A 19,982-nucleotide genomic window follows, 5' to 3' on the forward strand; every position below is an offset into this window, starting at 1 on the left:
GACAGGTTCGCATGTGATGCAGCTGCATGTACTGGAAGCTACATATATCAATACACAGGGCCCTGTTTTTTGCAGACAGAAAGAACATTTTGCCTGTTTCATCTAAACAAAGTAAGTTGCGGTGAATGTATTACTGCTACCATTCACCATTGTATTGCATTACACTGTATTGTGTTATGCTGATGCCCTTGTGGGCTCCGCCTATGGCTCTGTCCCCTCGGGGGAGGTATATAGATCTGCAGCCTGTAGGCGGCTCTCAGTACAGAGCAGTCGCAGGCAGGCACAGTTCTAGCTGATTAAAACCACTGTTCACTTCTACTCATCGTCTCATGTGAATCAATTTAATCAGCTAAGATACACGACCTGAGGGCACTCGCTCAAAACTGCAATTACAAGGATGTCACGGCCTCGCAGCATATGGAACTCGCCATCCAGGACACCTATGTGGCTGGAGTCCGGTCAACTATGTCAGGCAGCGCCTGTTCAAAAAGGGCGCCCTCGACCTAGAAGAGACGGTAAAACTATCCACCGCCTTAGAAGTAGCTTTCCAGAGCTTAAACGCTTTCCCCTCCGACCACGCGAGTCCCTCGTGGTTACCTGACCCTAGGGTGCCCCAGGCCTCTGCTGCGTGGCTGCCCACCCATCCCGGGGGGCCGTCTTGCTATTTCTGCGGCCAGAACCAGCACCTCAAGCAGCGTTGCCCGGCCCGGAATGCGACCTACAGCGACTGCGGCAAGAAAGGACATTTTGCCAAAGTCTGCTTGGCCCGACTCAAAGCTCCAAAATCGTAGGCCCGAATCACAGACTCACAGGCCCACAGACCTCGCAGCGTGGCTGCTTGCCTGCCGGTACCGCCCCCTTTCGATGCGTCATCCACCTCGTGCCACCCGTGGGGCCTGCCATCTTTAACTCCGCCAGACACGCGCGGCTCATGAGGGCCGCCATCTTCAACCCAGCCCGCCATGTGCGACTCAGGGGGAAGCCATCTTGGCGACCATCTTCAACGCCGCACGACACGTGCGACCGACGGGGGCCGCCATCTTGGGACTACCCCGCTATCTCCGACCACGCCGGCTACCTGCAGCTCGGCGCTGTCACCCTCGACCAGTCACGGCCCAAGTACCTCAGGAACTCGATGATGACCGTCCGGGTCAATGGCCATGAAATGCCCTGTCTGTTTGACTCTGGGAGCACGGAGAACTTCAGACATCCAGGCATGGTAAGGCACTACTCTCTGCAGATTACCCACGCATCCCAAACAATCTCCCTCGCTTCCGGATCACATTCAGTGCAGATCCAGGGGTACAGTGTCGCGAACCTCGCGATAAGGGGCGCCGAGTACGCCAATTTTAAACGTTATGCCCTTCCCCATTTCTGCACTCCCCTCTTGTTAGGACTGGATTTCCAGTGCAACCTCCGAAGCCTGACCCTGAAGTTCGGCGGACCCCTACCCCCTCTCACCATATGTAGCCTCGCGACCCTTCAGGTCGCCCCTCCTTCGCTCTTCGCAACCTCACCTCCGACTGTAAACCTGTCGCCACCAGGAGCAGGCGGTACAGTGCTCAGGACAGGACTTTTATCAAGTCGGAGGTCCAGCAGCTCTTGAGGGAGGGAATTATCGAGGTCAGTAATAGTCCCTGGAGAGCCCAAGTGGTGGTCATCAGGTCTGGGGAAAAGAACCGGATGGTTGTAGACTACAGCCTGACCATAAATCGTTACACGCAACGCGATGCATACCCCCTCCCCCGCATAGCGGACATGGTAAATCAGATTGCACACTACCGGGTTTTCTCCATGGTACACCTGAAGTCCGCATACCATCAACTCCCGATCCACCCGGATGATCGCCACTACACTGTCTTTGAGGCAGACGGCCGCCTCTTCCACTTCCTCAGGGTCCCCTTCGGCGTCACCAATGGGGTCTCGGTGTTCCAAAGAACGATGGACCGAATGGTTGACAAGTACGGGCTGCGGGCCACGTTCCCGCACTTGGATAACGTTATCATCTGCGGCTATGATCAGCAGGACCATGACACTAACCTTCAGAAGTTCCTCCAAACCACCCAAGCCCTCAATCTCACCTACAACAAGGAGAAATGCGTTTTCCACACAACCTGGCTTGCCATCCTCAGCTATGTCGTTGAAAACGGGGTCCTAGGGCCTGACCCAGACTGCATGCACCCCCTCCTGCAACTCCCTGTTCCCCACGGCCCCAAGGCCCTGAAGAGATGCCTCAGGTTCTTTTCGTATTATGCCCAGTGGGTCCCCAACTATGCGGACAAAGCCCACCCACTTATCAAAGCCACTATCTTCCCCCTGACAACTGAGGCCCGCCTGGCCTTCAGCCATACCAAGGGAGACATCACCAAAGCCGTGATGCACACGGTGGATGAGTCCATCCCCTTCCAGGGGGAGAGCGATACGTCAGATGTCGCCCTGGCCGCCACCCTTAACCAGGCAGGCAGGCCCGTGGCCTTTATTTCCCGTACCCTCAACGCCTCTGAGATTCGACACTCCTCAGTCGAAAAAGAAGCTCAAGCCATTGTGGAAGCTGCGCGGCATTAGAGGCACTACCTGGCTGGTAGGAGGTTCACCCTCGTCACCGACCAATGGTCGGCAGCCTTTATGATCAACACACAGCGGGGCAAGATCAAGAATGATAAAATCTTGAGGTGGAGAATCGAACTCTCCACCTATAATTACAATATTGTGTATCGTCCGGGGAAGCTCAACGAGCCCTCAGATGCCCTATCCTGCTGCACATGCGCCAGCGCGCATGATGACCGACTCCGGGCCATCCACAATGACCTCTGTCACCCGGGGGTCACCCGGCTTCTCCACTTCATTAAGGCCCGCAACCTGCCCTATTCCACCGAGGAGATCAGAGCCATGGCCAGGGATTGCCAAGTCTGCGCGGAGTGTAAGCTGCACTTTTATCGACCAGACAAGGCCCATCTGGTGAAGGCATCCTGGCCCTCTGAGCGCCTCAGCATCGATTTCAAAGGGCCCCTCCCCTCCACTGACCGCAATGCGTATTTTCTCAACGTCGTTGACGAGTACGCCCGTTTCCCCTTTGCAATCCCTTGCCCCGACATGACCGCGGCCACTTTCATTAAGGGCCTGCATACCATCTTCACCCTGTTCGGTTTCCCCACTTACGTCCACAGTGACTAGGGTTCCTCGTTCATGAGCGACGAGCTGCGTCAGTACCTGCTCTGCAAGGGCATTGCCTCGAGCAGGACTACAAGCTACAACCCCCGGGGAAACGGACAGGTGGAGAGGGACAATGTGACGGTGTGGAAGGCCGTCCTTCTGGCCCTACAGTCTAGAAATCTCCCAGTTTCCCACTAGCAGGAGTTCCTCCCCGATGCGCTCCACTCCATTAGGTCGCTCCTCTGCACAGCCACGAACGAGACTCCTCATGACCGCCTATTTGTCTTCCCCAGGAAATCCACCTTCTGGGTCTCATTCCGTCCTGGCTGATGACACCAGGGCCTGACCTCCTCCGAAAGCACGTGAGGAGCCATAAGTCCGACCCCCTGATCGAGAGGGTCCAGCTCCTTCACGGTCAACCCTCAGTATGCCTACGTGGTGCACCACGACGGCCGACAAGATACGGTCTCCCTCCGGGATGTGGCACCCGCCGGTTCCCCAGCGACCATCACCTAACCCCCCCCCCTCTCACCCTACACCGAACACCGCCCACACCCCACATGGCCAGACACCCCCTCCCCCCATTGCTGACTTACAGATGACAGACGACCAACAAGCTCCAGATGACACGCTCCCGGAGTCAACAAGCCCAACACCCGTGCCCGCAGCGCCGAGTTCAACACCCCTGCCCACAGCGACGAGTTCAACACCCCTGCCCGCAGCGAAGCCGGAGCTGAGGCGATCACGGAGAACGATCAAGGCGCCGGACAGACTCGATCTGTGAGCCCACTTCACCCCTGCTGGACTTCAATTTTTTAATAGGGGGTGAATGTGGTGAATGTATTACTGCTACCATTCACCATTGTATTGCATTACACTGTATTGTATTATGCTGATGCCCTTGTGGGCTCTGCTTATGGCTCCGCCCCCTCTAGGGAGGTATATAGATCTGCAGCCTGTAGGCGGCTCTCAGTACAGAGCAGTCGCAGGCAGGCACAAATCTAGCTGATTAAAACCACTGTTCACTTCTACTCATCGTCTCGTGTGAATTGATGGTCGCATCATAAGTGTCAGCCATTCACAGGTTCATTCCTCAGGGAAAAGCCTTGACCAATCAGAGTCAAGTTGCCTGTTTTAAATTTCATCCCCTTCAGGGATACCCAGAGACAATATCAGACTAAGCTAGAGTCCAAGACTAACAACACAAATTCTTGTTAGTTGTGGCAAGGCATAAAAGATATAATGGGCTACAAAGCGAAGCCGAGTAGAATCTCAGGCAACAGAGCACCCATCTCTGATGAACTCCATATATTCTCTACTTGGTTTGAGCAGGAAGCCAACAAACTATTGTCAACTGCACCAACAGCTTCAGACACATCCATATCTACCGTCACAGCTTCAGAAGTTAGATCGGCCTTCTCGAAAGTGAACCCACAGAAAGCAATAGGTCCTGACGTAGTCCCCGGTCATGCACTCAGATCCTGCGTGGTCCAGCTGGTGAATGTGTTCACAGACATCGTCAACCTCTCCCTACTCCGTTCTGAGGTTCCCAACTGCTTCAAGAAGACCACTATCATAATAGTGTCAAAGAAGAACCTGGAAATGTGCCTCAACGACTATCGACCGGTGGCCCTGATATCTATCATTCTGAAGTGCTTTGAGAGGTTGGTCATTGGACACATCAATTCCATCCTTCCAGATTATCTTGATTCACTGCAATTATCCCACCACCACAACCATGGAATCCTGGAGGAGCTCGTAACAAATATCAGGACCTTTTTTGCGAGTGCAAAGTTTGCCGCTTTCATGAAGGGCAACGGAATTCGGCATGTCCATACTACCCCATAACATCCGGCATCAAATGGCTTGGCAGCAAGGGGGCTGTGCGGACGGATGGGTAGGGGCTAAAGAAGCAGACTTCAGGCTCGGTGTTCTCATATAGGACCACAACGCACGCAGTAACTGGGATGGTGCCTGCTGAGATGTTCATGAGTCGTCAGTTTCATACCCGACTTAGTTTGCTTCTGCCAAAATCGGCGCAAAGGTGCGCTGTAACCAGGAGTTGCAAGAGTGTTGCCCAGTTCGACGTCGGCCTTTCTGATGCTTCGCACCTGATAATGCTGTGTTCATTCGTAACTTTTCTGGGATTGTCGTCCGTCAAACGGGACCAGTCCCTTACCAAGTTCGGGTCCGGGGGCAATGGATGCAACGGCATTCGGATCATATTCGCTCGCGGAGGTTGGTCCTTTGTGAGGTTCCTCGGAAGAATCTTGTCTTGAATCCTCCAACTCCATTGCCAAATCAGCTTGCTGCAACGCCTCCAGTCTGTGTCGATGCCCGACTTGCCCCAGATTGTATCTTTTGATTCAGATATGGAAACGCAGACGCCCGAGGTCTCGGATGCAGATACAATGGTTCTGGCGCCTCCTGCCAATCATCCATAACAGCTTTCCTGCCACAGACAATGTTCCCCTTCAAGGTGTACGCTGCCTGATCAGGCATTTCAGTGGCTTGATGTTTCACCAGAGCCGAGGAGTGTATGACGTCCTCCACCTGCTCCTCCTTCTCCACCTCGTCGAACATCGAGTGTGTCTTCGCACTGTGAGGGGGTGGACTGTCATATCCCACGCAAAACATACGGGGTGGGATTGATTATCTTCCCCGTGGTTCTTGCGGAGTATTTGCTCCCCCACTAAGGGGCAGGCAAACTCATTCAGCTATGTATAAAAGGTCAGCCTGTAAGGCACCGACCACAGAGAGACCTGATAGGGATCTATCGGGAGTTGTAAATAACATAACTAAATAAACCAAAGTTCTTCGGGCGCGATTCTCCGATCGCGGGACAGAGTGTCCGCGCCGTCGTGAATGCCGTCGCGTTTCACGACTGCACAACACAGGCATGGGCAGTAGCGATTCTGGCCCCCACAGGGGACCAGAACGGCGCTGGAGCGGTTCACGCCACTCCAGCCTTACTTCCTGGCACACACTGGGGGCGGCGCCAACTCGCGCATGCGCAGTGGCGACGCGCCAACCCGTGCATGCGCGGTGGCCTTACTAAACGCTCCGGCCCCAACGCAACATGGCGCGGGGGTTCAGGGGCCGGCCGCGCAACAAAGTAGGCCTGGGGGGGTGGGGGGGGAGAGGCCGGCCCGCTGATTGGTGGACCCCGATCGCGGGCCAGACCCCATTGGAGGCACCCCCCGGGGACGGAGCCAACTCCCCACCCCCACAGGCCGCCCCCTGACCCTTCATGCAGAGTTCCCGTCGGCAGCGACCAGGTGTGGACGGGGGTGGCGGGGGGACTCTGCTTTTTACGCGCGGCCGCTCGGCCCATCCGGACCGGAGAATTGGCGGCCCCGCCAGGTACAGCAGCTGCGACCGGCGCCGCACCACACGCGCCAGCGCAAATGGCGGTGATTCTCCGCACCTCGGAGAATCGCGCGCCGGCGTCGGGGCGGTGTGGCGCAGTTGCAGCGATCCTCCGGCCCGGCGCGGGGCTCAGAGAATCGCGCCCTTCATTCTTACTGAGTGGACTCCCCATTTTCTTATTAAAGTGGGGATGTTTGTTGATGATTACTCAATGTTCAGCACTATTTGCGACTCCCCAGATACTGAAGCAATCCGTGTCCGTATGCAGCTTGCACTAATTAATGGCAAGGAGCATTTGCACCACCCAAGTGCTAGGTAATGCTCACCTCCAACAAGAGGGAATCTAGCCATCTCCCTTGACATTCAATGGCATTACCATTGCTGAATCTCCCACTATCAACATCAGGGGAGGGGGGATTCCCAGAAAAACTGAACTGGACTAACCATATAGATATTGGCCAAATAAATAAATAAGCGCAGCTCAGGGACTAGGAATTTTTCTGTGAGTAACTCTTCTTTTTTCTTTATTTTTTCATGAGATGTGGGTTCCATTGGCAAGACCACCATTAGTTACCCATCCCTAATTGCCCTTGAACCGAGTAGCTTGCTCAGCCGTTTAAGAGGGCATTTAAGTGCTGTGGGTCTGGAATTACATGTCGGCTAGATCAAGTAAGAACGGCAGATTTCCTTCTCTAAAGAACATTAGTTAACTAGATGGGTTTTTACGACAATCAATGATAGTTTCATGGGCACCATTACTGAGACGAGCTTTCAATGCCAGATTTATTAATTGAATTCAAATTTCACAAGCTGCCATGGTGGGATTTGAACTAATGTCACCAGATCATTAGTCTCTGAATTACTAGTCCAGTGGTAGCATCTCTGTGCTAATATCACCCCGATACCCTCCTGACTCCGGAAGCCAGTCCACTGTCTACAAGGCACAAGTCAGGAATCTGATGTAATACTCTTCACTTGCCTGGATGAGTGTAGCTCCAATAACAATCGAGAAGCTTCACATCATCCAGGACAAAGCAGCTTACTTGATTGGCAGCCCATCAATCACCTTAAACAGTCACCTCCTCCACCTCCGATGCACAAGATGCACTGCAGGAACTCACCAAGGCTCCTTTGACAGCATCTTCCAAACACACAATCTCTACCACCTAGAAGGACAAAGACTACAAGTGTAGGGGAACACCGCCACCTCCAAGTTCCCTCCAAGCCACTCACCATCCTGATTTTTAATTATATCACCGTTCCTTCACTGTCGCTGTGTCAAAATCCTGGAACTCCTTTCCTAACAGCATTGTGGGTGTACCTACACCACATAGACTGCTGCAGTTCAAGAAGGCAGCTCACCACCACCATCCCAAGGGTAATTAGCATCGGCAATAAATGCTGGTCTAGCCAGCAATACCTATATCCGATGAATGGAAAATGTATTGTGCAAAAATGAAGTGCCACAGTATATTCCTTTAACTTTGATGTTTCCGAATGGTACTGACCTGAGACACATTAGCTGTGCTGATGCTTTTATCAGTAGTTCGAAGAAAGAAGAAGCAAGTTCCAATCAAACTCTGAAAACAGACACAAGAAAAAGTGAATGACCGCAGCACGGATTTTTCAAGTATATAAAGTAGAAATTTTTTCTTCTGCTGATACAGGTTTAAAAATCTCAATCCTTAGCACTGACATTGCATTTACAATTTAAAACATTACACAGCAAATTTTAATATGAATTATCAACACATCAACTTAACCCTACCTCAGTCGAACCATCAGTAATGAATAGCCTTTTCTGATTTAAGCCTCTTAATATATCTGTACTTAAACGTCTGGAATCTGTGTTCTGATGGATTAAACAATACATTCTTAAACAAACTGAAAATCAATCATTTGGAGTTGTACCAATTATGTAAATATGGTTGAACATTCAAACATAAGAAGTCATGGTCAGTTGTTATTTTAGTCAGCTGGAATTAATAATTTTATTGATATACTTCAGTCATTTAAATTGTGCCTCAGAGAAACTATTCATGCACAAGAAAATACTGACATAGCTTTAGATTTGATATTAGCTAAAAGTTAAATTCAAGCAGATCAGTGGTCTATTCATTGTCGCTGTGATTTATGACATACCCACATTTAATGAAACACATGCTAATGAAAAGATTTGAATATTTTCATTTCAAGCAATAAACACTTACTGTCACTGTCTCTTGATAGTAAAATAGTAATTTTTTACATCCATTTGGTGCAAAGAATTCTTCAATCATATGAAACTGGAAAGGAAAGTTTACTTAATATGAAAAATTATTTTAGGACACCAGACAAAACCTAATTCTAGACATCATCATTAATAAACATAGCAAAGCAGACTTTACATATATTTCCAGTGCTCATGTTAAATGGACAAAAAAAAATGTCTTCTTCACAAATATAATAGCCATCACATTCCAAAAAGTAATACATTACCATGATTACCTTAAGCGCTTTGAAATGTTTTGACAAAATGCACAACATAAGGTGCAGTGTTGTCCATTATAAATTGCAAAATAAAAATCCAATAGAAACCCCACACATAGGGTTAGAGTTCATGGAAAAACAGGGACTGTAGTAACTTGGAGACAGATTTGACTCAGTGATAGAAAACAAAGAATAGCGGTGACGTTTTTTTTCAGATTGGAGGAAGGTTTATAATGGAGTTCCCCAGGAATCGGTGTTAGGGCCATTGTTCTTGCTGATAAATATTAATCGCCAGGACCTAAGTGCACAATTTCAAACTTTGCGGATGGCATGAAATGTGGACGCATTGTGAATCATGAAGACGATAGTGTAGTACTTCAAAGGATGTAGACAAATTGGCGGAATGAGCGGACAAGTGAGAGATGACATCAATGCATGGAAGCCTGAAGTTGTTTATTTTGGTCGGAAGAATGCAGATAGGCAACATAAAATAAAGGGTACAGTTCTAACGGGGTACAGGAACAGAGGGACCTGGCTCTATATGTGCATGAGTCATTGAAGCTGACAGGGCAGGTTGCGAGAGTGTTTAATAAAGTATATGGGGCGGGAGTGTCCACGCCATCGTAAACACCATCGCGTTTTACAATGCCGTGAACGGGCTGCTGCCAGGAGTAATTCTGGCCCCTAAAGGGGGCCAGCACGGCGCTGGAGCGGTTCACGCCGCTCCAGCTGCTGATCCCGGCACGAACTGTGCACTGCCTTCAACGCAGCCGGCCCCGACGCAACATGGCGCAGGGCTACAGGGGCCGGCACGTAGGAAAGGAGGCCCCCAGCAAGAGAGGCCTGGCCCATTGATCGGTGGGCCCCGATCGCGGGCCAGGCCACATCGGAGCCCCCCCCGGGTTTGCCCCCCACCCACAGGCCCTCCACCTGACCGCTCAACGCCGAGGTCCCGCCAGCTCAGAGCAGGTTAGAATGGCGCCGGCGGGATTCGGTTCTTTTCTTACGGCTGCTCGGCCCATCCGGGCTGGAGAACTGGCCGGCCGCATAGAGCGGCCAGCGACCAGCACCGCGCCAACCACTATGGCGCCGATTCTGCGGAGAATCGTGTGCCGGCGCGGGGCGGCATGGCCCGGTCGCGGGGATTCTCCGGCCCGGCCCAGGGCTGAGAGAAGCCCGCCCATGATTATCCTCTGCTTTTTCAATATGGGCATAGCATACAAAAGCAAGGAAGTTATGTTAAAATTGTATAAAATACTGATTCCGCCTCAACTGGAGCACCTCGTCCTGCTCTTGGCACTAGAAGGCATTAGAAAGAGTGCAGAAAAGATCAATGAGAATGGTTCCAGGATGAGGAACTTCTGTTTGCAAAAAGATTGGAGAAATTAGAACTGTTCTTCTTGGCGAAGATTGAGAGATTTGATAGAGGATTTCAAAACCATGAGGGTTGTGGACAGAAAAGATAGAGAGAAACTGTTCCCATTGATGGAAGAATCGAGAACCAGAGGACACATATTAAAGGGAATTGGCAAAAGAAGCAATGGCAACATGAGGGTTAGGGTTCATACAGCGAGTGGTTAGGATCTGGAATACACTGCCTGAGACTGTGGTGGAGGTAAGGTCAATTGAGGCTTTCAAATGGGAATTGGATCATTATCTGAGAAGGAAGTATTTGGAGGGCTACAGGAAGAGAGCAGGGAAGTGGCAAGAGGTGAATTGCTCCTTCAGAGGGCTGAATGGCCTCCATCTGTTTGCAAACATTATCTGATTGCATGTGCATATTTAATTTACAATCATCTACCATATATAGTTCAAAGTTTTGCAGTGTTTTCCAGAAATGTTTGGAATTCTAGCATGAATTTATTGGACACAAGTTTGCATTTGTGTCTGGAAGTTGTTAATTACACTAACTTCAGGTTGGTCGACAAGAATATTGGTTTGCACTAAGTGCATGCGCAAATGCTCTGCACCTGGATCATGACTGGATGCTGTTCTTGCTGACTTGCTGATAATGAACACAAGAAACACAGCAAGTTAGTATGCAGCCACAGCAAGAAATTAGAAAGGCGAATGGCATGTTGACCTTGACTGCAAATGATTGCATAACAGGAATAAAGAACTCTTGCTACAATTTTACAGGGTTTAGGTGAGTCCACATCTGGAGCAGTGAGTGCAGTTTTGGTTTCCGCATTTAATAAAGGACAGGCTTGCATTGGAGGGAACCCAGTGAAGGTTCACTGAATTGGATTCTGGGAAGAGGGGGTTGTCCAATGGCAAGACAGTGAATAGATTGGACCTATATTCTCTGCAGTTTGGGAAAATGAGAGGCAATCTCATTAAAACATACAAGATTCTGAAGAGGTTTAATAGGGTAGATGCTGAGAGATTGTTTCCACTGATGGGGCATCTAAAACACAAGGGTACTGTTGGAGGGCATTTTGTAATACTGGACTATGATATAAATTATAGGTGGCTCTGTAACTACATTTGTGCTCCTATATTACTTTTGAATAGTTCTGATGAGACAAAAGGTACTCATTGGCTTAGATGCCTGTTTAGAAGATGCAATTTGTAGAAATAGATAGTGTATACACAATGCTTGTTAATATCAGAAAGGACACAAAATGGCAGTTAACTAATTTAGCAATACTAAAGACACAAAATGGCTGAACTAGCCACTTTCCTTTAATAATAAGTTACAAACTGTGTAAACTACCTCATGAGAACCTAGGGAGTATTTCAACAGCCGCTGATAACAGCTTCGCAGAACAAGAAATGCTTTGCGTCCTTGATAAGATCAAGGACCCCAGTTGCAGACAGGACATCATTATGTTAGTTTTGAATGACTTCTGTATGAACTTAGGGGCGGGTAAGATAACACCCACTTTAACCATATATGTGATAACTGGGATGCTAGGAAAATTGATTTGACTGCATGTAATGAAATGTGACGCGAATATAGTTGATTGATTGTATGTAAATGAGAATACAACTAATTCCGCCCCTTGAATCTGTATATTAACCCGTGTGAGCCTTAGCTCAATCGAGAAAAGGTGCTGTCAACAGGCTGCGGAGTCTCAGGCCTTTTCTCCCAGAATTCTGATATAATAAACTGCTTTTTTACTTATACTCAGGCCTTCGTGTGAATATTTTCACCTCTAACACCAAGTGTAGTCCGGCAGGAGGTTGCTGAGCCAAACGCCGTTCGAGCCGGTGGACAAGGTGAGTAGTCAAACCTTTGACCACCAGAAATTAGAGTCACAAGGCGAGGCGGACGGATGACGAAGCAACATCCAACAAATCTGGTATCAAGGCCAAGTGAGTAAAAGACTCAGTTTAAAATTTCTTTTTTTTGGTTTTGTTCTGTTGGTCCGCTATATCATTTTCTTTAGTACTAATCGGCTGCTCGAGGACCCATGCTGAGCCTGAATTAAGGGGGCAATTGAGCCCTCACGTGACGGCCAGAGTTAGTTGGGAATCCGAGACGCACAAACTGTTGAGTGTTAATGGTCACGGAATTTGCTGTGACATTGCCAAGCCAGGACCACCACCCTACGGGAGTGGACGAAAGGTAAAAGCCTCTGAGCACAGTCGCCTAGGCACGCTGCATACGCGGGTGATAGAGACGACACGGTTAAGACATCATGGAAAAGAGAGGCACAAGGCTGCTTTTCTGGGGTCCCCGGGGATCCATGAGTCTGGAGTTCGGGTAAGAGCAAAATACTTTGGTACAAAAAAAACAATGATCAGAGATGAGTGGGATCCCGACGCAGCCCCTGTTGAACAAAGGAGTCATCTTAGTTCACCAGTTAGAAGAACAAATGACAGAAATTAAGTGCACCCCCGTGCAGCGTTACGCTAATAATGTAAATGACAGATATAAAGCCTTCACACCGTTTGAAAAACAGGCTATTTTAAAGGAATTGAGCTCTCACTCTCCCACATTCACAACAAATCATTTTAAGCACAGCAATAAAGCGAGCAAAGATAGCGGCAGTACAGATTGTGCAAACTGGCAAAAGAAACACAGGAAACTGCTGCAATTACGGCTAAGGACTGTAGGGTAAAGAAAGGAAACTGTAAACATTGCAGGAAATCTAACTCAATTAGCCTAAAAGATCATGCAGCATTTCTGGAATGTCTCAGGGAGAGGGGAAAGAAACAGGCTCCCTGGGAATGGACATTTTAAATTAACTAAAAGTTTAGACATGTCCAAAGGAAAAGATCTAAAAGATCAGACCTCGTGGTCATTGAGGAATGAGGAGGGGAGGTACAATGTCCCAGAAACGTCGTAACCCAATTAATAAAAGTGGAAGCCGGGTGGATTTCAATAAGACACACTGCGGCACAGTATAAAAAGGGGCTCAAACGCTCAATCAGCTTTTTGTTCAGAAATATCTGAGGATGACAAATCTCCCTCCCCCCCCAAAAAATGGGGAGTAAAGTCAATACAAGATTAAGGTTAGAACCTTAACAATGGATTCTTGTCTAGAATAACTTCAGGTCGTTTCAAATTTGCGAGATCGGTTTTCAGTTTGAGATTAAGCCTTTCAAGCCGTCCAGATAAACTCGGCAGTAATTCAATTCATTTGAATCAAAAAAAAACACCCAATAATATCTCTTTCAAACACTGGTTAAATAGCGAACATTGAAAATTGAATTCCGTTTAAAGAACAAGAAAGAAATTTGAGTAACATTAAAGGAAAGAATAAGTAATGTTTGAGATCACGTAACAGACGCAAATGGCATCATTCCAAGTTCTCTGCCTCCTTCGGTTCTGTACAAAATTTAACCATTTAGCAAGCAGGTCATCTGCACAAAAAATATACGTCTCTAAGAATAGCTAATGCCTATAAAATCAATCAGTGGAAATTGACTTAAATGGAATAACACAGATAAAGTTTTATGACAAAGGAGAATGGAAGATTTTGTTCAGTATATTAGTTAAGCGATTGTGAAATTGCTGTCTCTTTGAGAATCTGTAGCCATGAGAGAGGGCTAACAGTTAACTCTGATATTTGCAACCTGTGAGAATGTGTGTGTTTGGTCTGTGAATGTTAATATCTCTCTGCTAAGATTTATCTTCTGAGAAGTAATCTTGAGTTTATAATTTGCAACTTTAGAATAGGCTCCAGAAGGACTTTTACCTAACTTATTTTGGTTAAAGCACTGAAGAGCTAGGTTTCCTTTGTTAGTGTGGTGATATTTGTGTGTCATCTGACATTGTGATTTAAAGATCATAGTTTGAGTGTAATTAACACATTTTTCTTTTCAAAGGTTATCATTGACATTTCCAGGGTAATTTTGATACACGAGGAATTTTAATCATGGTACAAAATCACGTATGTAAGAATAAGAAAATATTAGTCTTATGGTGTTCATTGGAAGTTAGGATAGTTGAAATACATATGACAGTTGAAATACATATGACATATGACCTATCCGGTGTTTCATTAGTTCAGGGTTAAAACATCCCCAACACAAAGCAGATGTATTAATTCTGAGATTGCAGAATTAAGTGTAAAGGACAGATGGGTAAATAAAATGTGTCCATAATCATGTTTCTTGTTTAAACAAAAGGGTGGTGACAAAATGACGTCTGGTAGAGAACTCTGGTAGAGAACCAAGATACAGCGCAAAATTGGTTCAGTCATAAATTCAATAAGTTATTGTGTTTTATATTTTAAAATAAATGTTTAAAATTAGCTTGAAAATTAAAACTTCAGACAATGTGGAAGCTGTTTTTTTTTTTAAAAGACACACAACTCTGATTAAAAGCAAATCTATATTCCAAGAGAACATCGTTCGAAGACACTTGATAACGGGAATTTGGCAGCAATCCAACTTTTACTCCAACTCTTTTCAAACCAGCAGAGAATTGACCCGTGCTTCTTAATGCCTGGATTTGGTATGTCTCTCTTGTGGGGACCATGAATTTGGATTCAGTTGAATTGGTTTTTGGAGCAGGCGAGGAGCTGGATTAGGAGTTTGCCCCTGTCCACACTCTGAGCTCTGGCTTTGTAATTCTGATAAAGTAATTTAAAAAAACAGCTAAAGATGTACTTTTAATTGGAAATTACAAATCTTAAGTTTTGAATAGTCAGATATATTCAGATTAGTTAACCCTCTCTGCCCCATGCAGAACGGATCTTTTGAGTTTTACTTCACAAGTAACTACAAGAGGCACAATATTTGCAGTAGCTTCAGGAATTTGAGATAGTTGAGTGATTGTAAACTGGCTAATTAACCAGGCAAAAGCACGTCAGGGTCGGGTTCAAGCGCAACAGAATTAGGCGCGTAACCACGAGGAAAATAGATATGAAAAGGTTGCAAAATACGAGAACTACTAACCCCTGAATAACATACGTGTTCAGCCCATACAGGAAAAGCTTTAAACAGACAAGACCTAACACCTGGTGATGACCAGGACACTTTTCCACTTTTCCTTTAAATTTTTAGGTTAAACATTCAAGAAAGGCTGGAACGACAACAGCAGCTGTGGGGACTCGTGATGTGTCTGGAGATCTCTGAACAACTACAAGCACATAAGAGCGCAGGAACATCACTGATTTCGCAAAGGACACAGGATGAACGTAGCTATATGAACTATGGTGCTTTATATAATTCTATTGACGGGATTAGCATCCCAGCAGCCAGAGACTGGAACAATGATATAACTTATTTTAATGCATGGCTGCAGCTACATTCGGTGAAAGACAGCAGATGCGTATACAAATTGTGTCTGTACTTCTCGCCCGTTCAGGTATTGTTTATAATATGAAATAAATATGTAATGTGTTTTAAGTAAGGTTTTTATGAAATAGGCTGCCAATGACACGGGTGCCACTAGATTTTGAGGGCATGACAACCTACACAGGGTTAGAAGAGGCATAATCAGTGATGCAGTGACATGACTTAACACATAAACTTCTATGGTAAAGTCACTAGACATACAAAGGTTAAATGCGAAGGTGGAACAACTGACAGGAATAAGGAAGAGAATATTAGAGAAAGCAGAGAAATGTCTAGCCACCTTTGGAAAAGAGGGCCTGGGTATACAATTGAATAGGACAACAAACAGTGTTAGGTAGACACACTAAGACATTCGACATTAATTAACAAACTCATCAACCGAGAAAGGGAGACAGCCGGAAGGCTCTGACAGGGGCAGCTAAGCCCCAACCTTGATCTGATCTAAAGGGGAGAGGTGCATGATTGAATAGACAGCCCGCAACTGGCTATGCTAGCCAAATGACAAGGGGCGCTGGACAACCATACTCTGAAGGGAGTAACCAGAGTATACTTAGCGATCCCCGACTGCAAAATGAACGAGATAACAGGGGTAGAGTGGTCCTGATGATCCCTATCATCACACTGGACTCAGGGCCATACTCTCACAACCAACTGGAGGACATTGGAATCGTACAGGCTAACACCTCCCTCAGGTACTATCTCACCGAGGCCCGGTGGGACAGGGAGAGTTGGACGAATGTGGGTTAATCAGATCTCATGGTTGTGTCTTAGAGATTACACCTGCCCTCGTGCATTTTAAGTTTACGGAGGAAAAGGAAATACTGCGTCTCCGCCACTGTAACCTCCTATCGCTATAACTTTTGTACCCCTTAGGCCCACCACTATAGGCCTAGCAAGGATCATTTGAGTTAGGATTATAAATAGCCAGAGATGGTCCCACACCTTGCAGAAACTCTGAGGGAACAAAGACCCAAGATCAGTCAATCAGTTAAGCTTTACCACCAGTGAACGAAAAAAAACATGCTTTGAAAAAGAAAGACAGAGGAACTACTTCAGAGTGAAAGTTAGTGGCAGAGAGTGTGGGACTGTTAGATGAGCTTACTTGAAAACTGCTATGAATAACATCATTTAATTTTTTTTTAAAATAATTTTTATTGAAGTTTTCGCAAAATATCAACAACAAAATGAAAAAGGAACCCAATAGAATTAAATACAAAACGAAATAGAACAACCCTGTACCCCCCTCCCCCTATACATAAATAATAAATTAACATGCTGAATTAACACATAGCAAACATAGCAAATATATACACCCCCTCAGATCCCCCAGTGTAGACAAACAAAAATAAAAATAAAATAGAACCCCCCCCCCCCTCCCCTGCTGCTGCTGACCATTGTGGACCGTTCTGCCAGGAAGTCCAAGAACGGTTGCCACTGCCTGAAAAGCCCTTGCACCGATCCCCTTAAGGCAAATTTCACCCTCTCCAATTTAATAAACCCCGCCATATCGTTGATCCAGGATTCCACGCTTGGGGGCCTCGCATCCTTCCACTGAAGAAGAATCCTTCGCCGGGCTACCAGGGACGCAAAGGCCAGAATACCAGCCTCTTTCGCCTCCTGCACTCCCGGCTCCCCTGCAGCCCCAAATATTGCGAGCCCCCAGCCCGGTTTGACCCTGGATCCTACCACCCTAGACATCGTCCTTGCTACGCCCTTCCAAAACTCCTCCAGCGCTGGGCATGCCCAGAACATAAGGGTGTGGTTTGCTGGGCTCCCTGAGCACCTAACACACCTGTCCTCACCCCCAAAAAACCAGCTCATCCTTGTCCCCGTCATGTGTGCCCTGTGCAGCACCTTAAACTGTATGAGGCTGAGCTTCGCGCACGAAGAGGAAGAGTTCACCCTCCCAAGGGCATCTGCCCACGTCCCCGCCTCGATCTTCTCCCCCCAACTCCTCCTCCCACTTACCTTTCAACTCCACCACCGAGGCCTCCTCCTCCTCCTGCATCACCTGGTAAGTTGCCGAGATCTTCCCCTTTCCAACCCACGCCCCCGAGAGCACCCTGTCCTGTACCGTGTGTGGCAGCAGCAGCGGGAATTCCACCACTTGCCGCCTGGCACACGCCCTTACCTGTAGATACCTAAAGGTGTTCCCCGGGGGGGAGCCCATACTTCTCCTCCAGCTCACCCAAGCTCGCGAACGTCACATCCACAAACAGGTCCCCCAACCTTCTTATCCCTGCCCCGTGCCATCCCGAAAACCCTCCATCTATTTTCCCAGGGACAAACCAGTGGTTCGCCTGTATTGGGGTCCACACCGAGGCCCCCACTTCCCTCCTGTGCCGCCTCCACCGCGCCCAGATTTTGAGGGTAGCCGCCACCACCGGGCTCGTGGTATACCTCATTGGAGGAAGCGGCAGCGGCGCCGTTGCCAGCGCCTCCAGACTCGTACCCTCACAAGACGCCGTCTCCATGCAGCCCCCTTCCCCTCCATCACCCACTTGCGCACCTTCGCCACATTGGCGGCCCAGTAGTACCCACAGAGGTTGGGCAGTGCCAGCCCCCCCCCATCCCTACTCCGCTCCAGGAACACCCTACTCACCCTCGGAGTCCCTCGCGCCCACACAAACCCCGTTATGCTCCTGTTGACCCGCCTAAAGAAGGCCTTCGGGATCAGAATGGGGAGGCACTGGAACAGGAACAGAAACTTTGGGAGCACCGTCATCTTAACTGACTGCACCCTACCCACCAGGGACAGCGGCATCGCGTCCCACCTCTTAAACTCCTCCTTCATTTGCTCCACTAGCATCGTGAAATTAAGTCTATGCAGGGCCCCCCAGTTCCTGGCCACCTGGACCCCCAAATACCTGAAGCTCCTCTCCGCCCTTTTTCATGGGAGCTCGCCAATCCCCCTCTCCTGGTCCCCTGGGTGAACCACGAACAACTCGCTCTTCCCCATATTGATCTTGTACCCTGAGAAATTCCCGAACTCCCTGAGGATCCTCATTACCTCCGGCATTCCCCCCACCGGGTCCGCCACATATACATACATAGAATTTAACATAGAATTTACAGTGCAGAAGGAGGCCATTCAGCCCATCGAGTCTGCACCGGCTCTTGGAAAGAGCACCCTACCCAAGGTCAACACCTCCACCCTATCCCCATAACCCAGTAACCCCACCCAACACTAAGGGCAATTTTGGACACTAAGGGCAATTTATCATGGCCAATCCACCTAACCTGCACATCTTTGAACTGTGGGAGGAAACCGAAGCACCCGGAGGAAACCCACGCACACACAGGGAGGATGTGCAGACTCCGCACAGACATTGACCCAAGCCGGAATCGAACCTGGGACCCTGGAGCTGTGAAGCAATTGTGCTATCCACAATGCTACCGTGCTGCCCACGGCAAGTCTTCCGCATAGAGCAGAAAGTCGTCCGCATAGAGCGACACCCTATGCTCCTCCCCACCCCGCACTAACCCCTTTCAGTTCCTCGACTCCCTCAGTGCCATAGCCAGGGGTTCAATCGCCAGTGCGGAGAGCAGGGGGGACAGGGGACAACTCTGCCTCGTTCCTCGATGCAACCGAAAGTAATCAGACCTCCTCTTGTTCATGGCCACGCTCGCCATCGGGACCTCGTATAACAGCCTAACCCACCTGACGAACCCCTCCCCAAACCCGAACTTCTTCAGCACCTCCCACAAGTACCCCCACTCTACCCTATCGAAGGCCTTCTCAGCATCCATCGCCACCACTATCTCCGCCTCCCCCTCTCTCGCCAGCATCATAATAACGTTCAGGAGGCTCTGCACATTCGCGTTCAACTGCCTCTCCTTCACGAACCCCGTCTGGTCTTCGTGGATCACCTGCGGCACCCAGTCCTCAATTCTCGTGGCTAAGACATTCGCCAGCACCTTGGCATCTACATTTAACAACGAAATCGGCCTCTATGACCCACACTGCAGGGGATCCTTGTCCCGCTTCAGAATCAAGGAGATCAGTGCCCGGGACATCGTCGGGGGCAATGCCCCCCCCTCTTTTGCCTCATTGAAGGTCCTAACCAGCAACGGGCCCAGCAGGTCCACATATTTTTTGTAGAATTCGACCGGGAAACCATCCGGCCCCGGTGCCTTCCCCGCCTGCATGCTCCCTATCCCTTTGGCCAGCTGCTCCAGCCCAATTGGGCCCCCTAATCCCGCCACCAGTTCCTCCTCCACCTTCAGGAACCTCAATT

General features: G+C 48.5%; 1 protein-coding gene across 1 annotated transcript in view; it reads right to left on the reverse strand.

The window, feature by feature from the left end:
• Positions 1-19,982, reverse strand: part of dnah5l (dynein, axonemal, heavy chain 5 like) — a 585,621-nt gene that overhangs the window by 502,050 nt on the left and 63,589 nt on the right. Inside the window, exons 4-6 of the mRNA XM_072508719.1 lie at positions 8,733-8,807; positions 8,291-8,374; positions 8,031-8,102 (exon numbers count right to left, since the gene is read on the reverse strand). Coding sequence (XP_072364820.1) covers positions 8,031-8,102; positions 8,291-8,374; positions 8,733-8,807 — 231 coding nt within the window. The remainder of the gene's footprint in view (positions 1-8,030; positions 8,103-8,290; positions 8,375-8,732; positions 8,808-19,982) is intronic.

Source organism: Scyliorhinus torazame, chromosome 6 (assembly GCF_047496885.1).
Source record: "Scyliorhinus torazame isolate Kashiwa2021f chromosome 6, sScyTor2.1, whole genome shotgun sequence".
Lineage (NCBI taxonomy): Eukaryota > Metazoa > Chordata > Chondrichthyes > Carcharhiniformes > Scyliorhinidae > Scyliorhinus > Scyliorhinus torazame.